General features: G+C 43.3%; 1 protein-coding gene across 3 annotated transcripts in view; it reads left to right on the top strand.

The window, feature by feature from the left end:
- IDH3G (isocitrate dehydrogenase (NAD(+)) 3 non-catalytic subunit gamma) overlaps positions 1–16,408 on the top strand; it is a 224,709-nt gene that overhangs the window by 42,948 nt on the left and 165,353 nt on the right. For all 3 annotated transcript variants that reach the window (XM_073600338.1, XM_073600339.1, XM_073600337.1), the window contains one exon: positions 2,575–2,672. In XM_073600338.1, coding sequence (XP_073456439.1) covers positions 2,575–2,672 — 98 coding nt within the window. The remainder of the gene's footprint in view (positions 1–2,574; positions 2,673–16,408) is intronic.

Here is a 16,408-nt window from a genome sequence, read left to right as displayed (position 1 = left end):
TCGGCCCTGGGACTATTAACCGCTACCCTCCCAGCAGTGCAGTGGGCAGGTCTGCACTTTCGTCCCTTACAGTCCTTTGTCCTAAGGGTGTGGGATCACAGTCAGAAAGATCTGGACACCTTGGTACAGGTTCTGCACCAAGTAAAGAGATCCCTCTGGTGGTGGAGGAAGGTCTCAAACTTGTCGCAGGGTCGTCTGTGGTTCATCCCAGTTTCTCAGGTGGTAACCACAGACGCAAGCGGCAAAGGATGGGGGACGCATCTGGGTTCCCTTTTAGCACAGGGCACCTGGGAGGACGACGAACTAAGAAGGTCGTCCAATTGGAAGGAGCTGAGGGCAATCGGGCTAGCACTCAGGTTTTTCAAAAAGGAGCTACAGGGCCACCATGTTCAGGTGCGGTCGGACAACTCGTCCGCCGTGGCCTATGTAAACAAACAGGGCGGCACGAGAAGCGGAGTCATTTTGGCCTTAGCATCAGACATTCTGAACTGGGCCGAGACCCACACTCTCACTCTCTGCAGTCTTCCTGAGAGGAGAAAAGAATGTGATAGCAGACTTTCTCAGCCGAACCAAGCTGAGAGAGGGTGATTGGATCCTCAACCAGGAGGTTTTCAATCTCATTTCAGAGAAATGGGGTCCTCCAGAAGTAGATCTGTTCGCGTTTTTTCTCCCTAAACAGAGAGGGAGCACGGGGGGTCGACGCATTGATCCAGAACTGGCATTTCAGAATCTGCTATGCCTTCCCGCCCCCGGCGTTATTGCCGGCAGTTCTCAGGAAGTTCCAGATGGATTCTAGTAGCACCACATTGGCCAAAGAGGGCTTGGTTCTCAGTACTCAAGCAGCTAGCGGTCGAACCTCCCTTATTCCTGCCACCTCGAGAGGACCTCCTCTCACAGGGCCCAGTCCTCTGTCCACAGGTACACCAATGGCAGTTAGCGGCCTGGCTACTGAGGAGGGTATATTAAGATCGAAGGGGTTTTCTGAGAAATTGATCTCCACCCTCCTCGACAGCAGGAAGAAGGAAACACGCCAGATCTATAAGAAGGTCTGGGTACGTTTCAATGAATGGTGTGTAGAAGGCTCTTTTGCGGTACACAGTCCCACAGCTGTGTTGGAATTTCTTCAGTGCGGGGCAGATAGGGGTTTATCCATTAGTACCCTTAAAGGGCAGGTGTCAGCACTGAGTGCTTATTTAGAAAAACATCTGGCCACCAACCCTTGGGTGGTCAGATTCTTTAATGCTCTGTCTAGGCAGAGACCGGTTCAAGGCCCTCCCTATCCCAAGTGGGACCTATCTTTAGTTTTACAGAGCCTGACGGGGGAACCCCCTTCGAACCGTTAGAAGGGTGTCTTCTGAAAAATCTTACGTTAAAAACAGTTTTTTTAGTAGCGGTGACAACTGCCAGGGGAGTCTGTGAGATTGAGGCCTTATCTGTCAGACCTCCTTTTTTCGTTATTTTCCCAGATCGGATCATCTTCAAGACTGATCCGGCATTTTTGCCTAAGGTGGCTTCTGGATTCCACAGAAGTCAGGAGGTAGTGTTACCTTCATTTTGTCCCAACCCCTCAGGGGAAAGGGAATTAAAATTTAATTCTTTGGATGTAAGGAGATGTATCCTTCAGTACCTAGATCTGACCAAAACGTTTAGAAAGACAGACTCTTTATTTGTTTTGTTTTCTGGGACCAGAAAGGGATGCAAAGCGTCTAGACGCACTATTGCCAGATGGCTCAGAACAACCATTTGTCAGGCCTATACATTAGCAGGGAAAGAAATCCCAATGGGTATAAAGGCACACTCTACCAGAGCTATGGCAGCTTCTCAGGCAGAGAAGGCTGGAGCAACGCCAGAGCAAATATGCAGGGCTGCAACATGGTCCAGCTACTCAACTTTCGTAAAGCACTACAGAGTGGACCTAGTGTCGGCTAGTGAGCAAGTCTTTGGGCGAAAGGTATTGCAAGCTGTAGTCCCACCCTAACTGGTAAGTGCTCGTTCATCCTCTCATGGTGGCTGTCCTGAAAGACGAAAGGGGAAAATTTAAGTTACGTACCGGTAACGTCTTTTCCAGTAGTCTTTCAGGACAGCCCTAGTTACCCACCCGAAACTTTGGGGTGTCTTATAAAAGACCAGAACGCAGCATGATATGGGATAGTATGTTATTATTGTGTTCTTGTGTCTCCCCAGCTGGCCGGAGGTAATCTTGGAATAAACTGAGGTCTGGCAGGGGGAAGTAAGAATTTATGGGCTGGCGCAGTGTTTCCTAGAGGAAGAGGAGGAGACTATCTCTCATGGTGGCTGTCCTGAAAGACTACTGGAAAAGACGTTACCGGTACGTAACTTAAATTTTTATTCTGAGAGGGGGTGTCCAGCACCTCTAAAGTACTGTGCTGTATGATATATTATTTTCAGTTGTTTAAGGGATGTGGTGCTGCCTTTCTCAGCCATACTCATATTTTTCTATAAATCTCTAATTTGATTGCTGTGGTCCACACAACCACTTCTCTTCTTGAGTACGTAACCTCAGTTTTATATGCTGTCCTCGTGACCTAACATCTCTGCTCTCTATGGTTTTAGCCTCCTCCTGCAAAGTATGGAGGGAGACACACCGTGACCATGATCCCAGGGGATGGCATTGGACCAGAGCTCATGCTGCATGTTAAAGAAGTTTTTAGGTAAGCAGTTTTCTATATAGAACCTTAAAGTGATTGTAAAGTCTTAACAGTTTTTTTTAATTAAAGGATAAGTTCACCCTTTTTTTTTTTTTCATAAATTCCAGCCCTTCTATGTACCAATATAGCATTTATGAACTTTTTGCAAAAAATATCAAAGCTTTCCATTAAATCTGCAGACACTTACTTCTCTGTCCTCATCCATGTTTCCAAACGTATCCATTTGTTCTGTCTTACTTCCTGGTCAGACTATAGGCCATGAAACGGGAAAGAGTTGACCAGCTGACCTCATTAGCACACACCCTGCAGGCGGGAGGTATTTTGGAGTATTTTCACTCATCACGCATAGGACACCTGAATGGGCTGCTCTACACACAGCAATCGCCCCAGAGAAGCTTAAGAACTTTTTTTTTAGAGCGGAGCTTGGTGCATTTTTTTTCTGTGACCTGCATAGGGCAGCCTGTTGATTTCAATAGAATGCACTACATGTGGCTCATTAGCCATTTTGGCGTTTTGTGGGTTGCATTTTTTTTACTGTACATTTTGCAGCATTTGCCACTCGTTTTTTCACATGGCAAAATGTATGTTTGCTTCTGTGTTTGGTGTGCCGTTAATGGCACTGAAAGTGCAACTAGGTAATTTTAGGTGTAATAAAGGTGGCCGTACTCCTATACAATCTGTACAATGTGTGATGATTGAAAATACTGCAAAATGCCTCCCCCTCCCCTCCTTAAAAAAAAAAAAAAAAAAAAAAAAAAATGCATGTGGGAATGTGAGTTCCTGCTATGCAGAGTTGTGGATGGGGCTTGACAGCTGAGTGTTTATTAACTTGTATAAAGATGGCATACACTATGCAATCTGATTGTATATTGTGTATTTAGTGAAAATGGTGATCACTGATTGATTGCATTTCATTTAAAAAACATGCAGCTGGGAATGGGTGGGTAGGTAGGAGGGTGGATGATGCAGGGTGTGCGCTAATAAGGCCAGCTGGTCAACTCCTTCCTGTGTCATGACCTATAGTCTGACTAGGAAGATGGGCAGAAGCAATGGATATGTTTGGAAACATGAATGAGGACAAGTGAAGCAAGTGTCTGCAGATTTAATGGAAAGCTTTGATATTTTTGCAAAAAAAGTACATGAATGCCATGTTGGTATATAGGGGGCTGGAATTTTAGTAGAAAAAAAAAGTTTAACTTATCTTTAAGAACACACAGGTTTACACTTGCCTGCTCTGTGCATTTCTTCTCCGGTCCCCCGACATTAAAGTTAGTTTAATTTTATTGCACACAGAAAACCATTTACTACTAAATTACTGGTAAAATATAAAAAAAAAATGAGGTTGCTTTTGAGTGAAAAAATAAACATGTGAAGCCAAAGGCCCCTTTTAGACAGGTGTTTTGATCAGGTCCGCCTGTCAGTTTTTCAGGTGTCTGATTAGAAAGTCCATTCATACCTATAGAGTGGCTGGTTTAAATGGACTTGTGCCCTGATCCGATCAGGCCCACTAAAAAAAAAAAAAGGGGGAGAGGCCTCCATCCTCTTCATTTAGACAGAGCGAATTGGAGGTAGCTGGGTGTAAACGGATAGCGGAATCTGTTTACTCCTGGCTGCCCATAGAGTAGAGTGGGCTGTGCCCGTATCTGCTCAGCCATCTGCCTGCTCTGCTCTGATCAGCAGGGGATCAGCTCGCAGATCCCCTGCTGATCGTAGTGGAATTCATTCCATGTGAAAAGGGACTTAATATGTAGATGAAATGTCAGTATATATTGTGTGTGTATGTATGTGTGTGTATGTGTATATAGATATATATATATATATATATAGATTATATATATATCCAATATTGTCAATAAACAACTCTTTAACCACTTACTGTCCATATAACCACGATCCTGGTATCACATTTTTCAGCCTGCGACTGGCTTTCAGGTAAAAGTAATCAAGCAGCTATACATACACCTGATCACTTTTTTACAGTGATTGGAAGGGCCCCCTCCTGCCGCCATCCCTGATCTCCCATCATTGATTAAAAAATCATTCCAATATTCAGTTCCTCCCCCACGTCTGTGATGAATGAAGCTGGAAGCGACAAGGATTTCATCACTTCTGGTTTTGGTTCTTTGTTTACCTGGCCAGTACCAGCCAAGGAGGCAACCAGTCTGTATTTGATCAGCTGCCTTAGAGGTCAGAGGATTTATCAATGGTATTGCCACCATAGTCAAAATGAGAGCAATAATTCTAGCACTGCTGACATTTGCACAGCACAACCCTGTCTGTTAAGGATGTGGCCTGATTTTGTTCTTTGACAGCAGTGAGTGATTTTATTTTTTTATTTTTTATTTTTCCTCTGCTGCAGTTAAGCAACACTTACAGGTCTCCTCCCCTCCCCCAGCCACTGTTAGAAGAGGTAAAGGTCACACAGGCATCTCACAAATGCAGTTTAAGGGGATCCAGAATGTCTGTTCTGAGCAGAGAAAAGTTTTAGTTTTTCTGTGGGATTGGTAACTCCTGGATTGGGATCTGGAGGCTTTGAAGAGTCTTGGGAGGGATGAACCCTTTATGTCCATGTCTTACAGGAGGCCAGCAAGCTGAGTATGCAGGTGTTCACACCATATACCGTAATCACTTTCTGTAGTTCAGGGCTCCACCCGGAAGACAGAAGGTCCCCTGCCCAGAGACCAGGGTGTTGGCCAGTGCAGCAGGGAGCTGCGATAGAGCTGAGAGAGAAAATGCAGAGTCTAGAATTTGGTGAAAAATTAATAAACTCAATTTTAGTCATACATTTAGGCCAAAATGTATTCAGCCACATGTCTTTGGTAAAAAAAAAAAAATGTCAATACGCATATATTTATTGGTTTGCACAAAAGTTATAGCGTCTACAAACTAGGGTACATTTTCTGGAATTTACGCAGCTTTTAGTTTGACTACCTATCTCATTTCTTGAGGTGCTAAAATGGCAGGGCAGTACAACCCCCCCCCCCCCCCCCAAATGACCCGATTTTGGAAAGTAGACACCCCAAGGAAATTGCTGAGATGCATGTTGAGCCCATTGAATATTTTATTTTTTTGTCACAAGTGATTGAAAAATGACAAAAAAAAAAATGAGAAAAAAATAAAATTAATTACACAAAGTTGTCACTAAATGATATATTGCTCACACATGCCATGGTTATATGTGGAATGACACCCCAAATTACATTCTGCTGCTTCTCCTGAGTATCTGGCAAGTACTGGCTTTGTGGTACATTTGACATCAATCTCCCGTATTCTTCATATGTCTGGGCTGTGGGGTAGAGTGGCAAGATGGAAGCCTTTCCTTACGAAGAAAAACATCCCAGCTAAATTTCGCAAAAATGCATTGGAACTCTTCCAAAAGCTTGTGGGAAAATGTGTTATGGTCTACTGAAACCAAGGTTGAACTGTGCAAAAGATATGTTTGGTGCAAAAACAACACTGCACATTACCAAACGAACACCATACCCACAGTGAAGCATGGTAGTGGCAACATCATGCTTTGGGGCTGTTTTTCTTCAGCTGGAACAGGGGCCTTAGTCAAGGTAGAGGGAATTATGAACTGTTCCAAATACCAGTCAATATTGGCACAAAACCTTCAGGCTTCTGCTAGAAAGCTGAACATGAAGAGGAACTTCATCTTGCAGCATGACAGCGACCCAAAGCATACATCCAAATCAACAAAGGAATGGCTTCACCAGAAGAAGATTAAAGTTTTGGAATGGCCCAGCCAGAGCCCGGGTGTGAATCCAATTGAAAATCTGTGGGGTGATCTGAAGAGGGCCGTGTACAGGAGATCCCCTCACAATCTGACAGATTTGGAGTGTTTTTGCAAAGAAGAGTGGGCAAATATTGCCAAGTCAAGATGTGCCATGCTGATAGACTCATACCCAAAATGACTGCTGTAATAAAATCAAAAGGTGCTTCAACAAAGTATTAGTTTAAGGGTGTGCACACTTATGCAACCATATTATTACATTTTTTAATTTTTACTTTGCTCCACCTAAAGTTGTACAGTTTTATAGGTCACGTTAAAGTGGATGTAAACCCAATTCATGAAATTTTGAGCTGGGCACATATATCTGTAGTGTTTTCATCTTTCTTCAAAGCACTGTGTCCTGTGGCTTTCTCCTGCTCCATTCTTCTGTTATCAGTCTGATAACTTCTGACAAGTTCTTGGACACGTGATAAAACAAGCCTGAATTTTGTCAGGGTGGGTGCTATAAATAAATTGGCAAAAAGCTGCTCTACTCACAGGACAGCTCTAAAAGTCTCTGCCTATGTGAAGTGGGCGTGTGTGCCTTTTCTCCAGTCAGCTGTCTCCCAGTGTAATCCAACACTACTCTGCTACTGCTGAATGAGCAAGTGAAAATTCTAACACGATCTGCACTTTCTAAACAGTATATAAAGCTGAAGACCGCAGATATACATGTAAAACGTATGTAGGAGGATTTGTTGCATCTCTGTGTATTATCTGTGGCTGTTCACTTCACTGGGTATATGTGTGAGGGTTTACATCCACTTTGAAGGTGGACAAAGTTCTGAAATTTTTTTTTTCTTTGTCTCATTTTTTTACATCACAGAAACTGGACAATTTAACAGGGGTGTGTAGTAGAGCTGCACGATTAATCTTTAAGAATCGAGATTGCAATTTCACCCCCCCCTCACAATCTTAAAGCATTTTTCCTGATTCTATGCAGACTTCTCTGCTCAAGCTGACAGCTGTCGGGGGGAACAAAAAAAGGCAGTCTGCCAAGTTTCACAACATTTTTCAGCTGAGCTGACTATAAACATTGTAAAGTTTTGTTCTTTAGATCAAAGGATTGAACTTCGGTCTGTAAATGAGGTCTGTTTTAATCACTTGCTTACTGGGCACTTAAACCCCCCTCCTATCCAGACCAATTTTCAGCTTTCAGCGCTGACGCACTTTGAATGACAATTGCGCGGTCATACAACACTGTACTCAAATGAAATTTTTATAATTTTTTCACCACAAATAGAGCTTTCTTTTGGTGGTATTTGATCACCTCTGCAGTTTTTACTTTTTGTTAAAAAAATGTAAAAAACAGAATTAAAAAAAACAAACTTTTTTTTTTATATTTTGTTATAAAAAATTTAAAACAGGTCATTTTTCTCCTTCATTGATGTACGCTGATGAGGCGGCAGTGATGGGCACTGATGGGTGGCAGTGATGGGCAGCACTGCTAGGTGGCACTGATTGGCACTACAGGTGGGCATTGATAGGTGGCACTTGTGGGCACTGTTAGGTGGCACTTGTGGGCACTGTTAGGTGGCACTATTAGGTGGCACTGATGAGGCAGATGTGCCTCTTCCACTTCGGGACCGATGTCCCTCACATCCGAGCTGGTGATTGGCTTTTTTTTCTACTCGCGCTGTCAGCGTGAGTAGAAAAAAAAACGATTACCGATCTTTTGTTTACATCATGTGATCAGCTGTCATTGGCTGACAGTTGATCATATGGTAAGGGACCGGCCCCTTAGTTGGATCAGTGATCACCCGAGTCTCAGTGACGCAAGGTGCGTGCACAGGGGAGGCCGTCATATGACGGCCTCCCGGGAATTCAGGTCCGCGCTGTGGCCGTCATTCGGCCATAGCGCGGATGTGAAGTGGTTAAAGACTAAACCTTTTTCTGACACTTGTTGGTTTCAAGTTAAAATCATTATTTTTTGCTAGAAAATTACTTGGAACCCCCAAACATTATTTATAAGACCCTAGAGAATAAAATATTGGTTGTTGCAATATTTTATGTCACGCTGTATTTGCGTAGCGGTCTTTCAAATGCAATTTTTTGGGAAAAAAATAAACGTCAATGAATTAAAAAAAAGGAAACCCATAAAGTTAGCCCAATTTTTTTGATGTTACGCCACGAGAATTGTGATCTTTATTCTAAGCAAAAAAATTATGATTCTCATTTTGGCTAGAATCGCACAGCTCTAGTGTGTAGACTTTTTTTTTATACACTGTATATATTAGTGTGTAGGAGGGGTTGGATCCTGTTGATCCTGCTGGAAGCTGGCCATGGCCAGTAGGACCCACATTCCACATTTTATATAAAAATGAAGGAACGCTATCATCATTTAAATGTTAGGAAGAATATAACAGAATATGTAAAAAGGAAATCAAGGACGTAAAAATTTTAAACTAACGACAGATTGCAAAAGCTAGTAGGACAAACCCCCAAAAATTCTTCAAATATACTAATAGCAAAAAGGTCAGGTCTGAGCATGTAGGCCCTTTACAAAATAATATGGAGTGCATGACTGGGGACAAAGAGAAGGCACATTTATTACATATTTTCTTCAGCTCTGTGTATACAAAGGAGCATGGGGGAGCTCATGTCCATAATGGGGGTGGTGGGGACACAGCCCCAAATGATCCACAATGGATCAAAAGTGATATGGTCCAGAAATATTTAGACAGAATAAAGGTGGATAAAGCACCTGGACCAGATGGCATCCACCCAGGGATCCTAAAAGAATTGAGCTCTGTCATTTCAAGGCCATTGTTTCTAATATTTAGGGAGTCGTTAATGACTGGAATGGTACCACTGGATTGGCGCAGGGCCAATGTGGTGCCCATATTTAAAAAGGAATCAAAGTCTTTACCAAGTAACTATAGACCTGTTAGTTTAACCCCTTCCCATCGAGTGTACGCAGATGTGCGTACCCGGCTTTCGGGGGTTATACCGGGATGATGCCCGCAGCTGCAGGCATCATCCCGGTACTGTTTTTTTAGAGCCGGCGATCGGCTTTCCAGGTATAACCGATGTGGCTAAAAGCCGCTCGGCTGTTATACCGGAGGAGCGGGAGGGGACGTCCGCCGCTCTTACCGGGCCTCCCGATCACCAATCCGCCGCCTCCGGCGGCTAGTGACAGTCTGGAACGAAGCTGTAAGCGGCTTTGTTCCAGCCTCCTAATAGTAAACACGGAAGCGACGTCATGACCTCACTTCCCGTTTACTCAGCTGCCAATGGCGCCGGTTTTAAAAAAAATATACAGTATTCAGAATCACCAAAAATGGTGATCTGACTACTTTGAAGTGCAAAGGAAGAATCGGGGGTCTTTTAGACCCCCGATCCCTCCATAAAGAGTACCTGTCACCACCTATTACTGCCGCAAGGGATGTTTACATTCCTTGTGACAGCAATAAAAGTGATCACATTTTTTTTTTTTTTTTTAAACACAATTTATAAATATAAAAATAAATAAATAAAAAAAACATGTTTTAAAGCACCCCGTCCCCGCGAGCTTGCGCAGCAAAGAAAACGCATATGGAAGTCGCGCCTGCATATGTAAACGGTGTTCAAATCACACATGTGAGGTATCGCCGTGATCGTCAGAGCGAGAGCAATAATTCTAGGACTAGACCTCCTCTGTAACTCTAATCTGGTAACCGTTAAAAAAAATTTAAAGCGTCGCCTATGGAAATTCTTAGGTACCGTAGTTTGTCGCCATTCCACGAATGCGTGCAATTATAAAACGTGACATGTTTGGTATCTATTTACTCGGCGTAAAATCATCTTTCACATTATACAAAAAAATTGGGCTAACTTTACTGTTTGGTTTTTTAAAAATTCATGAAAGTGTCCCTTTTCCCAAAAAGTTGCGTTTAAAACACCGCTGCACAAGTACCATGTGATATAAAATATTGCAACAATCACCATTTTATTCTCTAGATTCTCTGCTAAAAATATAAATATAAATAAATATATATAATGTTTGGGGGCTCTAAGTATTTTTAAAATACAGATTTTAACTTGTAAACATCAAATGTCAAAAATAGGCTTAGTCATGAAAGGGTTAACTTCTATAGTCGGGAAGATAGTGAAGAGTTTAACCACTTGCCGACCAGCCGCCGTCGTATGGCGGCAGGTCAACTCTCCTGCGCGAATCGCCGTAGCTGTACGGCGGCTCGTGCAGTGGCGGGCACATGCCGCCACCGGCGTGCTCTTATGCCCGCTGCGGGTGTGTGCCTGTGGGTCGAGCGGACTCCATGTCTGCCAGCGACCCACAATCACCTAGTACAGAGGCAGAACGGGGATCTGCCAGTTTAAACAAGGGGATCCCTGTTCTGCCAGATGACATGTCAGATCTTCTGTTCCCAGTGATTGGTGAACAGTGATGTCCCTGGCAGCCCATCCCCCTCTATGGTTAGAACACACCTAGGGAACACACTTAACCCCTTGATCTCCCCCTAGTGTTAACCCCTTTCGTGCCACTGTCATTTTTACATTGATCAGTGCATTTTTATTGCACTGATTAAAGTAATAATGTCACTGGTCCCCAAAAAGTGTCATTTGGGGTCAGATTTGTCTGCCGCAATGTTGCAGTCCCGCCATTACTAGTAAAAACAAAAAATAAGTAAAAGTCCCTAAATCTATCCCATAGTTTGTAGACGCGATAACTTTTACCCAAACCAATCAATATATGCTTATTGTGGTTTATTTATTTTTATTTTTTATTTTTTTACCAATAATATGTAGAATATATATCGGCCTAAACTGATGAATGTTTTTTTTATATATATATTTTTTTTTTGGGATATGTATTATAACATTTGTATGTATGTGATCAAATGCCACCAAAAGAAAGCTTTATTTGTGGGGGAAAAAAGGACGTCAGTTTTGTTTGGGTACAGCGTCGCATTACCGCGCAATCGTCAGTTAAAGCAATGTAGTGCCATATCGCAAAAAAATTGGCCTGGTCATTAAGGGGGCAAATCCTTCCGGTCCTTAAGTAATCAATAAAAGACTGCATAGATGAGTTCTTTCTGGAAAAAAATATTTTAAGCAACAGACAGCATGGATTCATGAAAGACAGAAGTTTGTCAAACAAACCTGATTTCTTTTTATGAGGAGGTAAGTAAAACCTTGGACAGAGGGGTGGCTGTAGACGTGGTATACCTGCATTTTTCATAAGCGTTTCATACAGTTCCCCACACACGGCTCATGTTTAATAAGGTAAAGTCTACAGGCTTGGAAAGATCAATTTGTGAATGGATAGAAAACCTGTCTAAAAGACAGTAGTGGTTAACCACTTAAGCCCCGGACCATTTGGCTGCCCAAAGACCAGAGCACTTTTTGAGATTCGACACTGTGTAGCTTTAACTGACAATTGCGCGGTTGTGCGACGTGGCTCCCAAACAAAATTGACGTCCTTTTTTTCCCCACAAATAGAGATTTCTTTTGGTGTTATTTGATCACCTCTGCGGTTTTTATTTCTTGCGCTATAAACAAAAAAATAGCGACAATTTTGAAAAAAACGCATTATTTTTGACTTTTTTCTATAATAAATATCCCCAAAAAATATATAAAAACATTTTTTTTCGCTCAGTTTAGGCCGATACGTTTTCTTCTACATATTTTTGGTAAAAAAAATCGCAATAAGCGTTTATTGATTGGTTTACGCAAAAGTTATAGCATCTACAAAATAGGGGATAGTTTTATGGCATTTTTATTAAAATATATATATATATATATATATATATATATATATATATATATATATATATATATATATATATATATTTTTTTTTACTAGTAAAGGCGGCGATCAGAGATTTTTATCGTGACTGCGACATTATGGTTGACAGATCGGACACTTTTGGGCGCGATTTTGGGACCATTCGCATTTATACAGAGATCAGTCCAATTAAAAATGCATTGATTACTGTGTAAATGTGACTGGCAGTGAAGGGGTTAAACACTCGGCGCTGTAGGGGTTAAGTGTGTCCTAGGGAGTGATTCTAACTGTGGGGGGGGGAGCTATGTGTGACAAGACACTGATCATCGCTCCCGATCACAGGGAGCGGTGATCAGTGTCCTGTCACTAGGCAGAATGGGGAAATGATTATTTACATCAGCATTTCCCCGTTCTTCCTCTCCATGAGACAATCGCGGGTATCCCCGCAGACATCGAATCGGTGGGACCCGCGATTGCACTCACGGAGGTCGCTGCACACGCAAACCTCTTCTTAAAGGGCAACGTACAGGTACGTTAATATGCCTGTATGTGCCCTACTGCTGGCACAGTGGTGTAGTGGGTAGCACTCTCGCCTAGCAGTTAAAGGGTCGCTGGTTCGAATTCCAACCACGACACTACCTGCCTGGAGTTTGCATGTTCTCCCTGTGCCTGCGTGGTGTCCTCCGGGTACACCGGTTACTCCGGTTTCCTCCCACACTCCAAAGACATGCTGGTAGGTTAATTGGCTTCTGCCCAAAATTGGCCCTAGTATATGAATGTGAGTTGGAGACCTTGGATTGTGGGCTCCTTGAGGGTAGGGAGCGATGTATGTGTGGAGCGCTGTGTCAGCGCTATATGGGTACCTTAAATAATATATAATACAGGAGCATCTTAATGAGACACAATGGATAGGGATAGGGACAATTGTAGACACGCATCCACACTCACTCAGGTTGAACTGGATGGACTGGTGTCTTTATTCAACCTTACTAACCATGTAACTAAAGGGCAACGTACAGGTAGGTTAATGCCTGTACGTGCCCTTCTGCCGACGTATATCGGCGTGAGCCAGTCAGCAAGTGGTTAATGACTCTTACTCTGAATGGTCTATCTGTGGTGTACCTCAGAGTTCAGTGTTGGGACCCTTACTTTTCAATATCTTTATAAATGATATAGGGTCTTGGATGAAAAGTAAAATTTCTGTCTTTGCAGATGACACTAAGCTATGCAATGGAATAACGTCCTTACAGGATGTCTCCAATTTACAAGCCGACCTCAATGCACTGTCTAATTGAGCAATTAAGTGGCAAATGAGGTTTAATAAATGTAAAGTTATGCACTTGGGGGGTAAGACTATGCATGCATCATGCATACTAGGGGGAGTACAACTGGGGCAAATAGTGGAGAAGGATCTGGGGGTTATGGTATATCATAAGCTCAATAATAACATACAGTGCCAAGCTGTGGTTTTGAAAGCAAGCAAAGTCCTTTCTTGTATTAACTAAGGTATGGATTCCACAGAGAGATATCATTTTGTCCTTGTACAGATCATTAGAAAGACCTCATCTGGAATATGCAGTTCAGTTTTAGGCACCAGTTCTCAAAAGGATATCAGGGAACTGGAAAAAGGTTGCTTCTCTGCACTAACTGATAAGAGGCATGGAGGAGCTCAGCTTTAAGGAAAGATTACAGGAACAGAATATATTCTCTCTTGAGAAGAGGAGATTTGGGGGGGGATATAATCAACAAATACATAAGTGGTCCATATAATAAACTTGGTGTTGAGTTAGTCACTTTAAGGTCATCGCAGAGAAAAAAAGCTTTTATCTCCAAACACAGAAAGGTTTCTTCACAGTAGAGCTGTAAAAATGTGAAATAGACTCCCTCCAGCGGTGGTTCCTGCAAGCTCAGTAGATTGCTTTAAAAAAGGCCTGGATTATTTCCTAAATGTACATAATATAACCGGGTACTAACATTTATAGGTAAAGTTGATCCAGAAAAAATCTGATTGCTTCCTGGGGGATAAGGAAGCAGTTTTTTCCCCTGCTGTAGCAAATTGGAGCATGCTTTTCTGGGTTTTTTGCCTTCCTCTGGATCAACTGTGGGTGAAGGATTGTGTATATGGGTTTGAATTTTTTTTTTTTGGTTGAACTAGATGGACTTGTGTCTCTTTTTTTTCAACCTGACTAACTATGTAACACATAACACAAATGTTATAAATTCAGTTGCAGTTCAGTGAGTTTATCTCCTACCAACCAACAACAAAGGCTACAGTATGTGGTCGTGTAGTACACAGTGTCAGGGCTGGGCTCAGCCCTTCCTTCTCTGAGCTGGCCGCTGAGCTTTTGGCTAATTGCCAGCTCCCATCTCTCTCCACAGTTACCCAGCTGTTGTTGATTCTGCTCGTCAGTCCTGCCTACTTAAAGCTGTCCAGCTCACTTGAACTCTGCCTTCGCCTTTGTCAACATCACAGAGACTTTCTCCTGTGTTCCTGTTGAAGACTTGCTCGGCTGACGTTCCTTCTGGCTCCTGATCCTGCTTGCTGTACTACTACGTTTATCTCTGGCTCTCTGACATTTGCTTGGCTGACTACCCGATCCGGTTACTGAACTCTGGCTTGTTTTGACTATGCTTACTCTGTTTACCTTATTATTATTATTAGTAATAAACAAGTTTGATTTAACTATACTTCTGTCTCGGTCTGATTCATGGTTCCTGATAGTAGGAGAAGGCCATGAATTCAGAAGATAAAGTCAATCCACTTGTTGGTAATATTGTTTTCCAGATTGGATGAGCAAGATCACTGCATGGATCAGTTTGCCATAGCATTACAAACGCTCCTGAGTTACACGGCTCACCTTGAATCTCCCACTGTGGCTGCTCCGGTACAACCTGAGTTGCAGGCCGTCCCTGCTGCTGCGCCTGTCTCTGTGCAGGCACCCGCCTCGAGTATTACCTCTATAAGTGGTATATCTGGTTCCGCTCCTTTTCCCCAGCAATTTGCGGGCGATCCAGTCCAATGCAGAGGGTTTCTGAACCAGGTTAAGATTTACTTTGAGATGCTGCCCCAGGCAAAGTAGGTTTCGTGATATCTTTGCTTTCTGAGAGAGCCTTGACAAGGGCAAACCCTCTATGGGAGACCCAAAAACCTGTTGTCTTGAGTTACCATGACTTTGTGGCCTCCTTTTAAAAGGGTATTTGACGTTCCCGCACGCTCAACTTCTGCTGCCAAGTGCCTCATTTCCATCAGAATACGAGAACTGTTGCCGACTACGCCATTGAATTCTGTACTCTGGCAGCAGAGGTTGCTTGGAACAATGAGGCTCTCGTGGCTGCTTTTTCTCACGGTCTCTCGGATTCCATCAAGGATGAGATAGCAGCCCAAGATATACCCACTGAGCTGGAGAGGTTGATCACGTTTGCCATCCTCATTGACTCCAGACCCAGAGAAAGACTCTCTTTTAAGGAGCGCTTGCGGAAGCCTCCTGTACGTTTGCCTCCGAGCTTTGCAGTCCCACTCAACCCATGCACTTGAACTTCACGCGTTTCTCAGCGGATGAGAGAGCCTTTAGGAGATGGAAGAGATTGTGCCTTTATTGTGGCCAGACAGGTCACTTTTTGAAGTCTTGTCCTACCCGTCCAGGGAACGCCCGAACCTTGAGGTCCTGTCATGGACAGACCTCAGGTGGCGTTGTTTTGTCCCCCTTTCTTGGGCTGAGTCGTCCATCGAGATACAGGCTGTAATAGACTCTGGGGCTGCAGGCCTGTTCATTGATGCTGCCTTTGTACCGCAACACTTGATTCCGCTGCAGCTGCATGACACTCCACTTGCCATTGAGGCTCTTGATGGGAGACCTCTACAGCCTGCCCATGTGACACATGAGACGGTTCCGTTGTCCATGGCCGTAGGGGCTCTTCACCATGAGATAAACCAATTCCAAGTGATTTCCTCACCTAGGTTTCTGCTGGTTATTGGTTATCCTTGGTTACAGAGGCACAACCCCTCTTTTGATTGGCTCCGTGCTGAGGTTCTCTCTTGGTTACCACAATGCAGTGAGACATGCTTCCAGAAGGTAGCCAAGGTCCTGTGCACCTCTTCACTCTCCTCCCTGCCGGAGGAGTACCGTGATTTTAGTGATGCCTTTGACAAAGGTCAAGTCGGTAGTTTGCCCCCACACTGGCCTTATGATTGTGCAATTTATCCTTCAACCTGGTGCCATACCCCCTCGTGGCAGGGTTTAC

The sequence above is a fragment of the Aquarana catesbeiana genome, linkage group LG09, assembly GCF_042186555.1.
Source record: "Aquarana catesbeiana isolate 2022-GZ linkage group LG09, ASM4218655v1, whole genome shotgun sequence".
Lineage (NCBI taxonomy): Eukaryota > Metazoa > Chordata > Amphibia > Anura > Ranidae > Aquarana > Aquarana catesbeiana.
The sequence above is the reverse complement of the archived record's forward strand: the minus strand, read 5'-3'. Positions and strand labels throughout refer to the sequence as shown.